This window comes from Candoia aspera, chromosome 5 (genome assembly GCF_035149785.1).
Source record: "Candoia aspera isolate rCanAsp1 chromosome 5, rCanAsp1.hap2, whole genome shotgun sequence".
NCBI classification, from domain to species: Eukaryota; Metazoa; Chordata; class Lepidosauria; order Squamata; family Boidae; genus Candoia; species Candoia aspera.
In genome coordinates this window covers 92,733,278-92,749,259 of record NC_086157.1, presented here as the reverse complement: position 1 = coordinate 92,749,259, position 15,982 = coordinate 92,733,278, and the positions used below count along the sequence as shown (strand labels likewise).

General features: G+C 33.3%; 1 protein-coding gene across 1 annotated transcript in view; it reads left to right on the top strand.

Moving 5' to 3' along the window:
• The window catches only part of B3GLCT (beta 3-glucosyltransferase), a 69,335-nt gene extending 61,922 nt beyond the window's left edge, over positions 1–7,413 (top strand). Inside the window, exons 13-15 of the mRNA XM_063305710.1 lie at positions 2,589–2,708; positions 3,693–3,837; positions 6,844–7,413. Coding sequence (XP_063161780.1) covers positions 2,589–2,708; positions 3,693–3,837; positions 6,844–7,005 — 427 coding nt within the window. The 3' untranslated portion in view covers positions 7,006–7,413. The remainder of the gene's footprint in view (positions 1–2,588; positions 2,709–3,692; positions 3,838–6,843) is intronic.
• Positions 7,414–15,982: the final 8,569 nt, after the last annotated feature.

Genomic DNA, 15,982 nt, shown 5'->3' with positions numbered 1-15,982 from the left:
AGTATTAAAAATTAAAATCATGCAACATGAGGTATTTGAAGCATGGCATGTATGCTTTAAAGTTGGATTTTCCAGTTAATGCAAGGAAAAAAAAATAATCTATTTTCCTATGTTCTTATATACTAAAATAACCAAATACAGTAGTGAATGGGAAGAAATCTAACATGTTTAAAACCCATTTTACTTTTTATATTTGTTAAATTGAAGATTCAGTGCTGCCTCTAATAATTTTTCCTTTACAAAATAAGCATGGCTTAAAATGGAGAAATTTACCACAAGATATGCCTAATATGTTAGTTTCTGTGAAATTCTACAGTGGCTGATAGTTTAATTCATTTTCAGTACAAAGAATTATTTTTACATAGTCTACACAGCATAGCATGGAAATCTCAACACCTTTGTATCACATTTTAAAAACTAATGCTCATAGTTTTTCAAGAGAAAAATCTTCAGAGAATTTGATTATTTTGTTTTCTTTGAATAGCTACATTTGGAGAAGTATTAAGCAGCAAATCTTGCCTTAGAATTAATTAGGAAAAAGTGTACATGCAATATTATTGGCAGTAAAAGTGACTATCCAATGTGAGAAGTTCCCACTTTCAGATTTCACATGTTTTGAACTAGTGATGAGAGTTGCATGCTTCTCAAAATCCTTTTCTAGCATCCAGGTCTTGAGGCAATAGTCAAGTATTACTGATGTGTCTGTGCATTTGCTGATGCCAAACAGACAGAACTTTAGAAGAAATCCATTAAGGCATGATTTTTTCTGTATCTGGAATATATAGCTGTTTGCTGATCTATGATAGCTTATATTTCATGCTCCATATTGGCAACAGAATCCCTGGGAGGTTAATCACACAACCAGCACTTCTGCAGAAGTAATTAAAATGTCACCATTTGATGCCAAATAACAGTATGTGCATCACACTTGAATATAAATGTAATAACATCCTATCAACTCACCCAGAGTTCTATTCTGTATAATTTAACAGCTAGTCTATATTACTAGAGCAGAGTGATTAAATTTTAAAAAAATCTGCCTACTTGGTATTTACCTTGGTACATATATTTATCTATTGAAAAAGGCAATAGAATATATATTCCCAAAATTTACATCCCACCAACTTCCAAAGATCCTGAAAATTATCATAAATAATAATTCAAAGCAATGATTAAACATTTCAAAATTGACATCAAATGCTAAAATTAAAAACCAATGTTAAAAATGACCTTGCAACAAGATATTCAGCACCCAAACACTATATGTAACAGCAGTGCTTTTACCACTCTCCAAAGCACAAGCAATTGAATTTCTGGCAATAGCATGTTCTCCACTAAGAAGGTCTGTTTCTAAGTTCCTCCCCATCCAAGCACAGGCACTTGTAGCATCCCTAGCCAGGTGGATCAAACAGGACAAGCAGATTTCCTTCAGAGGAGACAGTCCCATAAATAATCTGGGACCAAATATATAGAGATTTATCAGTTAACATCGGCACTTTGAACAGCAATTTGGAAAAAAAACTAGTGTAATGTTCCTAAAGTGTCTCTTGTATGCTACCATTTGGTTCATGGCATTTTGTAACAACTGTAGCTTCCAGGTTCTTTTCAAAGACAGTCCTAGGTGGCACTCGTCACAATAGTCCAGCCCTGAGATAGTAAAGGCAGGAGTAACTATCACTAAAGCCTTCTGCTCTAAGAAGAGCCGCATCTGGCAGACCAGCCAAAGCTAGCCAGTGACTCCATCTGTTGTTCCAGAAGGAATTATAAATTTGGGTGGATCCCCAAGGCCATGAACCTGCCCCTCAGGGGGAGAATTACCCCCTCCAGAGTGAATGAGAGAGCTGCCAGCAAAACCAAAGGTTACTGGAAAATACCATCTGAGATCTCCCTAATTTTCTGAGTATGGTAGCTCAGGGATATGGGTGATCAATGCTGAAAAATCTTTATTCTGTAATTCAGATACAACAGCTCTGGGTGTAGTCCTCTGTGGGAGGGGCAAGTGGTGAAGTGTGCATCCAGATTTTATGATGGAAATATTGCAAATCATGTACTAGGACACATAATGGTGGGATTATGATATCAAATCAGATCAAATCTTTATTATGATCATAGACCAGCAGACGTTATCATCATGATTTATTGTGGACACCATAACCCTGAATTTTGTAATTTCTCTTGGTGGTGGTATATTGTAGAAATATGTTAAAGTGATGCAATCTGACATAAGGGATTTATAAAAATATGCGTAGCTTTTGAACAGTGAAATTATTCTTGATTATCCTTAGGGAATAATTTGGGGGATGTTATAGGTGTTTATTTTGAAGAAAAGAGCCAAACAATATGACAGAAAAGCATATTCTTTTTAAAGTAATAGTTGATGATTATGTAGATTTTCTTAAAAGCAAACCTATGAGGTCTTAAAAAAAGGAACTACTGAAAATGTTTTAAATATTCAGAAGACATTCTCTTAAATATTCAGTTTCAGCAATCTACATGTGCTTGCTTAAGCTGATAGCTTCAGGGTTTTGGAATTTTTTAAAGTAATTAAACGTATCAGATGGTATTTCATCATGTGATGTTTATTCTAGCGTCTCTAGGCTCCAGAAATTACTCAGCTGCTATGACCCAAGTGAGCCAGTGGTTCTTGGGGAACGCTATGGCTATGGTTTAGGATCGGGAGGCTATAGTTACATTACTGGTGGAGGAGGGTAAGTCATTTAAATTATTCGAAAGAGTAAAGGTAACAAGAGCAATAACTCAGTTGTTCTTCAACAGCTTTTGTGATGGGTAGGTTTTCTCTCATACAGGACTCTGCCCATGCCACTATGAATGAGATTTTTAAATAGTCCTGTTATCACATAACTTTTACAGGAATGTGAAATATAAAAGTGCTAATTTTGTAAAGAGCAATATAGTTACTTAGCAATTCAACAGACAAATAGACATACCAAAACAAAATTCAAAGCACTGTGAGTACTCTTTGAGATCATTTCTATTTATCAAAGCTGTTATACTTCTTGGAGAGCCTCTTCTCTGATACATTAGGAGGCTGTAGCTGTAGAGTACTTTCTCTGAAAGGCACAGGGGAGTGAGGGGATTACATGGTTTTTCTAAAATATCCATGGTTTAGTCCAAATAAAAACATGATAGACTTTTAAAAGTACTGGCTTAATGTCAGTGACCTATAGATAATGAAACAAGGGTCACTGGCTCCTCTCTTTAATCTTGCTGGATTGTAATGGCTATTGTTTTTTCAGCTGAACTGCATCTGGAAGTAGGTTTATGACCAAGCATCCAATTGCATTTGATTTTTATGAGATTTTAACGTTTATGGTCGTAGTTCGATTTTATTGTAAACCGCCCAGAGTCCGTCTTCTGGGGGAGATGGGCGGTAATTAAAATTGAATAATAAATAAATAAATAAATAAATTTGTCAATAATCCTAAAACAGATTTCTGCTATCAGTAACAACTAATGATAAAGTTAAATGATGTTCAATAAGTTATGTTGATACTTTATTACTAGAGACATGGAAGAAAGACCATCTATGTGTAGCATTATGATTTCATTAGAAGCCCATTGCAGTAGTAATCTGTTTACAATGACTGTTATGAACTCATAATCGCTGTTATCAGATAGAGCTTTTTATTATCTCCTTAGATATTAATTTCTTCTTGGATTTGTCTTATAAGGATGGTCTTCAATAGAGAAGCAATCCAAAGATTGTTTGCTAGTAAATGCCGGTGCTACAGCAATGATGCCCCTGATGATATGGTAATTGGAATGTGTTTCAGTGGTTTAGGAATTCCAGTTACACACAGCCCTCTCTTCCATCAAGTGAGTATTATCACATGTGTAAATAATTATCTCATTGTTAATATTAGACCAATTTCTTTAAAACCTAATTAAAATTATACTACAGCTGAGAACTATATTATAAAAATATTCCTACTTTTTCCTAGAGCCTTTACTATTTAGCGCTAAAAACAGGAATACATGGGCACTTACAAGCTATAAATGGAATCCTGGAACTTTGGCAATGAACTACAGAACATACTTTATTAATAGAATGGCAAAAGATGCCTTGTTTTGCTCTACACAAATTAAATCCTTCCAGAATAATAAACAAATAGGTGAACAGAAAATGAACATCACAATGTTTCAAATCATGCTTATTGTCACAAATATGGTATGTCAAGCCTTTTGTTTGATACAAATACCAACTAGAGCATTTTATCCTCTCACAACACAGCTGTGAAAATATTACATACTTTTAAGATATGTTTAGATCATTTAAAAAAAAATCAAGAGAGATTAAGTTTTCTCCTGTAGTTTTAACTACAGATTTTATGTTGTTCAGTTTCTACATATAGCTTCACAATTTTCTCCACTAAGTAATATTTTATAATCGTTCAAGCCACTTTAATTTCCAAAAGATAATATCTAACTTTTTAATGTATGCTGATTGTCACCAAATTTAACTAGAATCCATTTGTAATGGTAGTATGGAAGCAAGAGAAAAGCTATGCTAAGAAAAGGGATCATATGAAAAATGGACTCCTAGAGTTTCAGTGAAACATGAATATCATTTAGAGACGTATCTAAATAGCATAACGTTTGAAAAATAAGCTCAAATGTGAGGAAGTGATGGTATGATTATATTGATACCAGAGGTGATTAGTGGCTGAGGCAACTTTTTCTGTTTCAAATAAACATATACTTATTTATTTAAAACATTTATATTCTACCTTTTTCATAAGTATACAAGCTACAGAAAATAATAAATTAACAATTCATATATATCATAAGCTTTCTCATACTAACATTTAGCAGCCATCTCATGCTTGAAATATAGGGTTTGTTTCTATTAGGAAATAGTCCAATGTTATTTCAGTGTATCCTTCTAGAAGATATAGATTCTGGGGAATCCACTTAAATACTCTGATCTTTGATAAGTATGTAATTAATCTCCTGGGATGATCTCATTGCTGCAACTGTTGGGTGAACAATTCAGGTTATGAAACTAAGACATTGGTACCTCTTATGCTTTTATTTCAATCAGCCCTCTAGTTACATAGCAAGTAAGACAAATTCTTACTATGCTAAAATGCTTAACTTCAGATAGAGAAATGCTGGTGCTATCCAAAAGTCATCCAGTTTTTCCTCCATCCATCCCTCTGGTACAATATAGCCTCAAAGAAGCATAAATCCCCACAATGATTTTAAAATTCAGCAGAGGCATAAGGTAAAATGTATGAGTCCTAATACTGTATGAAAGCAGAATAAAAAATGATTAAATTAAAAATTAAAACAAGGCAGGCAAAGGAAATTCCATAATTCCAGGTCACAACCATCTTTTTTGCATATCATTATTGATCTTAGTCTAGCAGCAACTTTCCAGGAACCCAATAAGAACTTCTTCATATCGTATCTGACTTGAAAAGAAAAAGTAACTGGAGATGCCACAGGTTGAATGGCAAAATAATTTCATTATACGATAAATGTGAAAGTTTAAGGACAGAGCATAAATAACATTTGCTATGTTGAAAATCAAGAAGACAGATATTTCCTAATCATTTCTCCATTGCAAGCACAATTCTTCTTAAAGTATAGCCCATTCATTTATTTATTATCCTCCTTTCCTGGGATTTAGTTAAACATTTAAATTTCAAATGGAGGAGGCAAAACAGATGAGGAAGCAAAATATATCTTCAAGTTGCCTTCTTATACAAGTAGCCAATCAAGAATAATACATTCTTATGTTCTTTTAAAATCCTCTTTAATTCTTTCATTAAACCTATTTGTGGAAGCAAAAGGCAACTATCATGTGTAAGGTTGTTTGCTTCTGTTTAAATATTTCACCAATATGCATTGTTACATTATAAGACAGTGAAAAAACAAATACTGTTGTGACTCTAAGAATGCATTCATGAACAAATGGTTTTAATTGCCATATTCAGAAAGCCTGATCCTCAGTGGACTTTCCATATTTCCAGGATCTCAACATATTTATGTGGTATAAAGTACAATGTGTCTTATGGATCATCAGGTACCATAATTTTGGGGGGAGATGGGCGGTGATAGAAATTTGAAAAATAAATAAATAAATAAACTTTCATGGCAGGCAGATTGTAGAATTTGGAACAAAACGAGAGCATTTTATATCCTTTCACATCATTTAAACAAGAAGATGAAATTATTCTTCAGTGCATAATTTAAGTATACAGTATACTTTAATAAGAGGGACTGGGAAAAATGCTCATTTTTAAATTTATATTGCTTAAAAAGCCAGAAGCTATGCTCTTCCCTTAATTTCACTATGCTAGCTTCTCAGCTCTAAACTACCTTTCTCTTAAATAACACAATATTTTGAACTTAATGGAAAAAATATGCTTAGCTGTTTTGTTTTCTTTTAGAGTATAATCTTTTGTTGACAGTAGAACAATTTGCTTTATCCATTATTGGTTATCAGATAATGGGATTTAGTAATGCTTCTCCTAAAAAGAATAAATGCAACTTTGTTTACCATATACACAATAGTTACATTAGCTTTTGCAGACATTCAAATTGTATTTGTAAGGTTTCATTGGAATAATAATGGCCCAGCTTCACTGCCATATTGGATTCATCTTGGCACAAAGACCTACATGCATAAAGGCCAGTGTCAACAGATTTTCTACAAAGACACTGTACACTTCTACTGTGCTTAGCATGTCATCAACTTCACAGGACTGTTATCTGTATCTGATTTAAGAATATTTAACTATAATCTCTGCTGCTGCTTTTTTAATTGAAGAAAATATTTTATAAGTATACAACTCGTCTCTCTTCCTGCAATTCTAGGCTCGACCAATGGATTATCCAAAGGACTTCCTATCCCATCAAGTTCCAATATCATTTCATAAACACTGGAATGTTGATCCAGTAAAGGTTTATTTCAAATGGTTGGCTCCAAAAGTGCAAGATTTGGAATATGGAAGTAAACATGTCAGAGAGGATTTATAATCTGTGAAAGTATTTAAATATTGGTACAGGCTTAATATTTAGAATATAGATTGGATTTTATTGCTCTATTTATAATTACTTGTTGCCCATATTGTACAAGACAATAAGGGCACAATCCAGTACCACTTTTGGCACAGTATGCTGTTTTCTCCCTTTTGGAACACTATAATTTGTATGACATAATTAGAACCACTGTTTAGGGATATAGTGTCTATGCACAAGCCATTTAATCCCTTTATTGCCACATTGTGCATTCCTTTGGGTTGGTACTAATGAAGGATGGCTTGGAAACAAGTTTATATTGAATCCTGTGAGAGTCCTCCACATAGTATTCACAGTTGCACTAGACCATGCTCTGAATATCGCTGTTAAAAATAAAAGGGATACAAAGTCATATTTGTGCACATATTTCTTCTTTTTTATTGGGCCTTAAAGTTTGTAAAATTAATGCTTTTATTCTAGTATTTTGTAATATTTATTACCTATTAGATGCTAAGATTTTTTGCCAGTTCTTAAACATCAACATGTTTTTCTTTGTTCTCTCTACCCAACTTCTTTGCTTCCCAAAGAAAGGATACATTTTGAAGGAAAAAATGCAACACCACCTTCACACACACATTATATCATATGTAGTCATTTTGCAGTTATTTAAGATAGGAACAGCAGAATAGGAGAAAATGTTTTCCCAGAATGAGAGTAGGAAGCATTGTCCTCAATTTTGTTTTGCCATCCAGCAAAGTTTCACTGTTGTGTGACAATAACACAGCATTCCATTTCCCATAAGAACTTTAATTGCTTGGAATCAATTCAGGAAGCAGCAATTACTGGCAAGGATTGCACTTGCTTCAAAAATGGTTAGGAAGAAGCCCAGCATCTTTTTGATACTCATTAAAGCAGCCTCTTTTTTTCCAGCTTCTGTGCAAGTCTGCTGCTGCTTTAAGAGTCCTTGTGTTGCACTTGCCCAATATCCAAAGTACTTCTGTTGAATCATTTTTTAAATGTGCACAGCCCTACTGCTTCTTCTTTTGATTCCTTGTAACAGCACTGAAATAACAATGGAACAAACAAACTGAATGTGGTGAATGAAAAGGCAAATTAGGGTCTTTTTGTGAAATATCTAATCTACCATCATCTCAGACTCTCCCTTTCTTCTTAAAAACCATATAAGTAAAAGTTCACTGCAGCCCTAATAAAGAATTTATATTCAATATGCTTTTCCATTCTAACTTTTCTAATAAAATTTCTTACATCGAAGACAGTTAAAGCTGTAAATCAATGTTGCTTGCTATCTTGTAACCAGATACAAATTCTTAAAGCCGTAGTGCATAACTGTTTTCATAAAGGACTAGTTTTGTGTTTTTTAATTGCACAAGGCATTGTGTTCCAAAGTACTGTCATTCTTAGACCACTGGCCAATTTGGAAAATGAATTATTTGTCCAGAATCAATAAAGCAGTATACACATGCTATGAATGTAGCCTGGATTTTTTTTTAGCTGTACTCAGTGATCCTGCTCAAGATGGCAAAGTGTTTGAATTAGAGGAGTCCCTGGCTTCTGTAGTTTCTGTGTTTCCTTCTCTCAGTGCCTTAAACCGGGGATCCCCAATCCCCGGGCCGCAGACCAGTACCGGTCTGTGGCCTGTTAGGAACCGGGCTGCACAGCAGGAGGTGAGCAGTGGGTGAGAGAGAGAATTTACAGCCTGAGTATTTACAGCCGCTCCCCATCGCTCGCATCACCGCCTGAGCTCCACCCCCTGTCAGAGAAAGCAAGCCCATTGGCTGCTATCTCCAAACGGCGCGAAGAAAAAATAATAAAAAGCCAGGAAAAAGAGGAAGCACTTGAATCATCCTGAAACCATCCCCCCCCCCCCCCGCCTCGGTCTGTGGAAAAATTGTCTTCCACGAAACTGGTCCCTGGTGCCAAAAAGGTTGGGAACCGCTGCCTTAAACAATAGATACTTCTACTGATTCAGATCTACTATGCCGTTTGTACTATATGGGATGAATTATTTTTGTTTACTGTATGGAATAAAACAAAATAGTTTAAAATAGTATAATATATTGTACCCGCACTTCTTTGTCAACAAAATAATAAACCAAGGACCTCTAGAAGGTTTTTTCTATGACATTCTATGATTAATTTTATAACTTGCTTCATTGCTTACTCATCTTTTTTTTTAAAATCCTGTTTTATTTTCATGCTTATATTTGTAAACCATAAAATGTTCTGTCACAGTTCCTGAAGGATGATTATGTTAATAATATATTGAAACAGATCATTGTTCTAATAAAGGCATTAATTCAGTCTTGAAAATAGGATTATCAAAAATATGCCATGATAAATAAGAACAGAAAGCAATCAAAGCCATTAAGATTTTGAAGAGTAATAAAGCACTGGGTTTTGCATTATGGCAGGAATGATATTAAAAGATTTCCGAAATTAGCCTGATAATTAACAACTTTCCTGAGAGTGAATTACGATATTGAGCACTTTCTCTTTACTCTATTCAGCTCTTGATTTCACTGCCTTGGAGGTCCCTCATTCCCAGCCATGCTTAGTATTGCGGCCCTTTGGGGTCTTGGAAGGTGATACTCGCAAAGCATTTGCGTTTGCAATTCAGCTTTCTTTTGAGAGCTCAGCAAAGAAATTGCGCTTTGAATGTTCACACTTTATTTTCTTAATGTTTTAAATTTTGTCATTGTTGGAATCATTAACTATTCTTAAGTTAATTATTTTCTGATAGCCCTTTCCTTCCATTCTTCCTTCCCTTCCTGTAACATGGGTTAATTTTTACTGCAATGGGAATAAAATGACAAAAAATAGCATATAGCTTTTATTTATTTATTTGCATATTTAAAATAAAATCATGTACGGGCAGGAACTGATTTTTTTTTAACTTTCCTAAATACAGTGTAGAATAATTAGTTAAAAACCAAAAGGCAATAAAAAGCAACCACAAAAACAAAAATGATTAAAAACAATAAAACTATTAAACCTTACAAGACATAATATGCAGGACAGCACCATTTATTTCCTAGATGATGAGGATGATGATAATGATGGTGGTGATGATTTTAAATTTATTGGCTGCCCAACTCCAATGCCAATATAAATATAATCATTTAAAAGGCTCTCCACCACTTCCGGTGGGGACATGGACTCTACAGCTGTGCTCATGGGCTCAGTGGGCAGAACTGACAACGTGGCAGGTTTTTTTGGGCTCAGGCAGGTTTTTCCTGAAGCCCAGGAGTGTTTTTCCAGAAAAAGGAAAACACCTGGAATCACCCCATCTGTCCTCCAGACAGCTGCTTGCAGCCAGAAGATCGCAAAGTGTTGCGCTTGACTGGTAAGAGCTACCTGGGAGGCTGGGACGTCACCATTTCCAAGCCTTGCTGTAGCCTTAAAGGGACACTAAGACTGGCCACCCCATTTCTAAATCACCCAATTTATATTTCTTTTAACTGCACGTACCCTAAGAGAGGCTTTCTACAGCAAGGAAAAGCGGGTTCTCTTGGTGTTTATCGTTATTTCTGGGATCATTTTTTTTTTTTTTGAAATTCTTTTTAAGTTTTGGACTTTGTTTTCCATCCAAATATTGAGGATTGCGATTAAATAATTGTCTCCCTATTATTATTTTTGTACTAAATTTGAAGGTATTAGCATTTTCCTACATATTGAATCGGCTGTTCTGAACTTTCAGTTTCTGCTTCTACTTTCCCTGGGAACTGTCTGCATATCTCACTTTCTGTTTACGATCTTGTGTAAACAGATTCCAGAATTATTTCATATCTTTGACTTTTGCTGGTTAAGCTCCTAGGGGGCACCATAAGCTACTGCTTGAGACTCAATTAATTAATTTAACTGTAATGTTCACACTAGGATTACTCCAAAGCATACAATTCTTTTATGACTAAGGATCAAAATTACGCTTTCATCCTAACTTCTTCCAAATGTATCTTGCAACCTATTTGGATTACTGTGACATGCTATACCTGGGGCTGCCCTTGAAGAACATTCAGAAGCTACAATGCAGAATGCAGCAGCATGGGCAGTTTTGACATCTCTCACTATGCCCATATAACACTCTTGCTCCACAAGCGGCACTGGCTCACAGGAGGCTTCCAGTTGCAATTCAAGGTGCTGGTTGTCACCTCTAAAGTTCTACATGGCATAGGGCCAGACTACTAGCAGGACTGCCTTTCTTCCACTGTTTCTGCTCACCCCACCAGATCCTGTAGTGAGGGAATGCTCCAGGTCCCCTCTATTACATAATGTCATCTTGTTGCGCCCAGGAGTTGTGTCCTCTGTGGCAGTCCCTGCCTTGTGGAACAGCATCTCCTAGAGATCCAGATGGCCTTACCCTGTTAGCCTTTTGTAAGGCTCTGAAGACCTGGCTGTTTCCCCAGGCATTTGAGCGAGAAGGCTGTGTTGTTGATGTGATTTTATGATTTTATAATTTTATGATTGGAAGGTATCCTCAGGCATCATGGGCTATTTTTTTTTAACTATTGAGTTTTTAATCTACAAAAAATACACTGTAAGGTCTAAATAGACTCAGTGTTAATAAAAAAGAATGAAACAGCTCCCAAAATCTGGGGGAAAATCAGAAAATAAGTGCCATGACATTCTGTATGTATTTTCATCCTCTAACTGCATCCCTCCACCTCCCAACAAATGCTACATATAGCCTCAGGTCAACAGATAATTATCAATCTCCATCTTAACATGATCCCAACCAATTTTAGCATAGTTTTTCTTGAATGATGCAGTATTTTTCCTTTTTTTGTTTCAAAGATGAAAGGATCTTTGTAATATGTTCCACAATATAACAGATTGAAGCTTGGGATTTATGCTTTTGGCTCTGTCAAATGTTAAGCCTTTGGACTGCAAATGGAAATCAACTTTGGAGATGCAAGCTAACGTTTGCTGCAAATCATTTGATTTCTCAGCCAACAGCAGAGCATTGTCTGCATATTAAAGTACATATAGATTCATGTCCCCAGCCAACACACCTTTTCACCACAAGCATTCCTGATACATTTATCTGTAAATACTTTAGACAAAGAGACACCATACATCTTCGTCTTACTCCCTGCACAGTGTTAAACAATTTGCTAAGCATGTAATTTATTCTCATGCATGCTTTACTTCTGTCATATGCTGCTCTTACTACATTCAGCAACCAACCTGCAACATCATATTCATACAAAATGTGTCTTAATTCAAATTGTTCATTTTCTTGTATTTTCTCTAATCAATGAACATACGATAAACTAGCTTTCCTATATTTGTATATTTAATGATTTGACAAAGAATAAAAATATGATCTCCATACCCTTTGCTTGGTATAAAATCATACTGTGTGTCCCAGATTTTGCTTATTGCTCCCTTCTGTACCCTTTCAAACAGTTTTTGAATGTGCCATATTTCCATTGCTATGAATCTTTAATAATTTATTTAAATAAACATAAAATTACATACAAACAATAATATCTTGCAATACAAAAAAGAGAAGAAGAAACAGAAAAAAAGAAGAGGAGAGAGGAAAAGAAAAAAGATGAATATATATATATATATATATATATATATATATATATATATAAATAAAATAAAGGGGGGGTAAAATGAAAAATAAATAAATAAATAGAAAGATTAGGGTTTCCAACTTTCTAGACAGTACAGCTTAGTATCCTAGCGTGTTTTTTTCCCTTAATTCTCTAAATTGCCTTCATTAATTCTAATAAGAGATTAAACAATTAAAGTAATTTGCTATTTACATACTATATATTCATATTAACTTTTTGAGTCCATTCCACATATTTAAAAAAGTGTGTCCAATCCTTTTGAAAATCTTCCATATTTTTATCATTTAGTTGGTCCATTAGTTTTGCCATTTGTGCCAAGTTTAGGGATTTAAGTATCCATTCTTCCACAGATGGGATTAATTCTTCTTTCCACTTTGCAGCGTAGATAATTTGGGCCGAAGTAATCAAATACAGTAAAAGGTTTCCATAGTTTTTTTCCAAATCTTTGTTCATAAAGCCCAATAAGTAGAGTTCCGGTAATTTATCAATATTAACTGCCAACATTTTACAAATTATATTATGTATAGATGACCAAACTTTTTTCGCTTTTTTACAGGTCCACCACATATGGTATAAAGTTCCAATTTCTTTTTTACATTTCCAACAAACATTTGACATATTTTGAAACATTTTTGATAATTTTTCAGGGGTAGTATACCACATGTACATCATTTTATAAAAATTTTCTTTTAAATTATAATTTAATGTAAATTTTAATCCCTTAGTCCGCATTCTTTCCCAAACATCATATTCAATATTGTATCCAAATTTTTTCTCCCATTTATTCATACATTGCTTAATTTGTACATTTAGTATTCTCATTTGTAATAACATTTTATATATTTTAGAGATCATGTGGTCATTATTAGCATAGATTTGTTCATCCCACCAAGATAGTTTTTTTGTAAATTTGTAACTTTGGGCATCTATTTTAAATTGTTCTTTTAATTGAATATATGTAAACCATTGACAGGAATATCCTTCATTTTCCAGTTCTTCTCTTGTTTTCATTGTAAATTTGGTCCCTTCAAATGTTATTAAATCCGAATTATTTTAGCCACTTATGGTTTCCTATTGTTTCTCGCCTTACAAAAGCTTCTTGTGGGGAAATCCATAGTGGTATTGTCGATGTTAAAATAGATTTATATTTTCCCCAAATTTTAAGAATAGATGGTCTAATACAATGATTGTTAAATGTTTTATTTACTTTCAATTTGTTATACCATAAGAAACCATGCCATCCAAATTTTAAATCATGCCCTTCTAAATTTAGTAATTTATGGTCTTGTAGGGTGATCCATTCTTTTAACCATAATAGACCACATGCCTCATAATATAGCCTGAAATCGGGAAGACCCAAGCCTCCTCTTTCCTTATTTTCTTGTAGTAATTTAAATTTAATTCTTGGTCTTTTCCCTTGCCAAATAAATTTTAAAAGATCTTTTTGCCATAATTTAAAAATTTTATCAGTTATAAATATTGGAATAGTTTGAAATAAAAATAGCATCTTCAGCAGAATATTCATCTTAATTGCAGAGATTCATCCCATAAGTGATAAATTTAATTTTTCCCACCTCAATAAATCTTGTTTAATTTCCTTCCATATTTTAACATAATTATTTTGGAATAAATCACTAGTATTGGCTGAAATCTCTATTCCTAGATATCTAACTTTTTTAACACTATTAAATCCTGATTTAATTTCTAATACATTCTGATTATTTTGTGGAATATTTAAATTTATCATCTTTGTTTTTTGATTATTTATTTTAAAACCAGCTAATTCTCCATATTCTTGTAGTGTCTTTAATAAGTAATCAATTGATATTAACAGGTTTTGTAAAATAATAACTAAATCATCCGCAAAGGCTCTTAATTTATATGTTTCTTGTTTAATTTTTATCCCTTCAATTTGATTATCCTTTCTGATAGCTTCTGTTAGAACCTCCAATACCAATATAAATAATAAAGGAGATAGCGGACAGCCTTGCCTTGTTCCTTTTTCTATTTGACATTCTTGTATTATCTCTTCATTGATCACAATTCTGGCTTTTTGAAATGTATAAATTGATTTTATTGCTTTTATAAATATATCGCCAAAATCCATCAATTCTAAAGTCTTAAACATAAAATTCCAATTTAGGTTGTCAAAAGCTTTTTCAGCATCTAAAAATAACAACATAATCTGTTTTTCAATATGAAATTGAGCATACTCTATTATATTTAAAACCGTCCTTATATTGTTTTTTATGTATCTTTGGGGTAAAAAACCATTTTGGTTATAATTAATTATTTCTTGAAGTATTGTTTTTAGTCTTTCAGTTAAAATTAAAGTAAATATTTTATAGTCATTGTTTAATAACGAAATAGGTCTATAATTTTTGCATAGTGACGGGTCTTGTTTTTCTTTTGGAATTAGTATGATATTTGCCTCTGACCAAGATTTTGGTATTGGATTTCCTAACAGAATCACATTCATTAAATCTTTAAGTGGTAGCAAAAATTTATCTTGAAAATATTTATAATAACCTGCTGAAAATCCGTCTGGACCTGGAACTTTGCCTATTTTCAATTTTCTAATTGCCTCTATAATTTCCTGGGTTGTGATGGGATTATTAATTAATGCTTTTTGGTCTTTAATTTCTTTAAATTTTGTTTTAATAAATAGTTCTCAATTTTGTCAATTGAAATTTCTTGTTTCTTATATAGATTTGTAAAGAAATTATGAAATGCCTTTTTAATTTTTTCATTGTCAACTAATTCTTTCCCATTTTCTTGAATTTTAGTAATATTTTTTTTCCTTTTCTTAATTTGTATGCTAGCCATTTTCCAGCTTTATTAGCATATTCAAAATTTCTTTGTTTAATATATCTCAATTTTCTTTCAATTTCATCTGTTGTAATTGCTGCTGTAAAATTTTTATTTGATGGTTTATACCTTCATCTGATGGTCTTATTTGAAGATTTTTTTCTTTTATCTTAATTTGATCAAGAACTGTTTGAATTTTTTGTTGTATTTTCCTCTTTAAGCAACTATTTAAATACATAAAATATCCTCTCATATATGCCTTGCTAGTATCCCATACTGTCCCAATACTCACTTCATTATTTAAATTCCATTCAAATAATTCTTTTAATTTCTTTTGGCAATCTTCTATAAGTTCTTTATTTCTCAACAAAGTTTCATTTAATCTCTACCTATAACTTTTCGGGTGGAGTTTTATAGCCAATTGAACTGGATTATGGTCTGAGAAGGATCGGGGGAGAATTGATACATTTAAAATTTTATTTGCCAAATTTTTAGATACCCTTATCATATCGATCCTGGAGAATGATTTGAATCTGTCTGAATAAAATGTATAATCTCTAGCCGTACCGTTTTTATATCTCCAG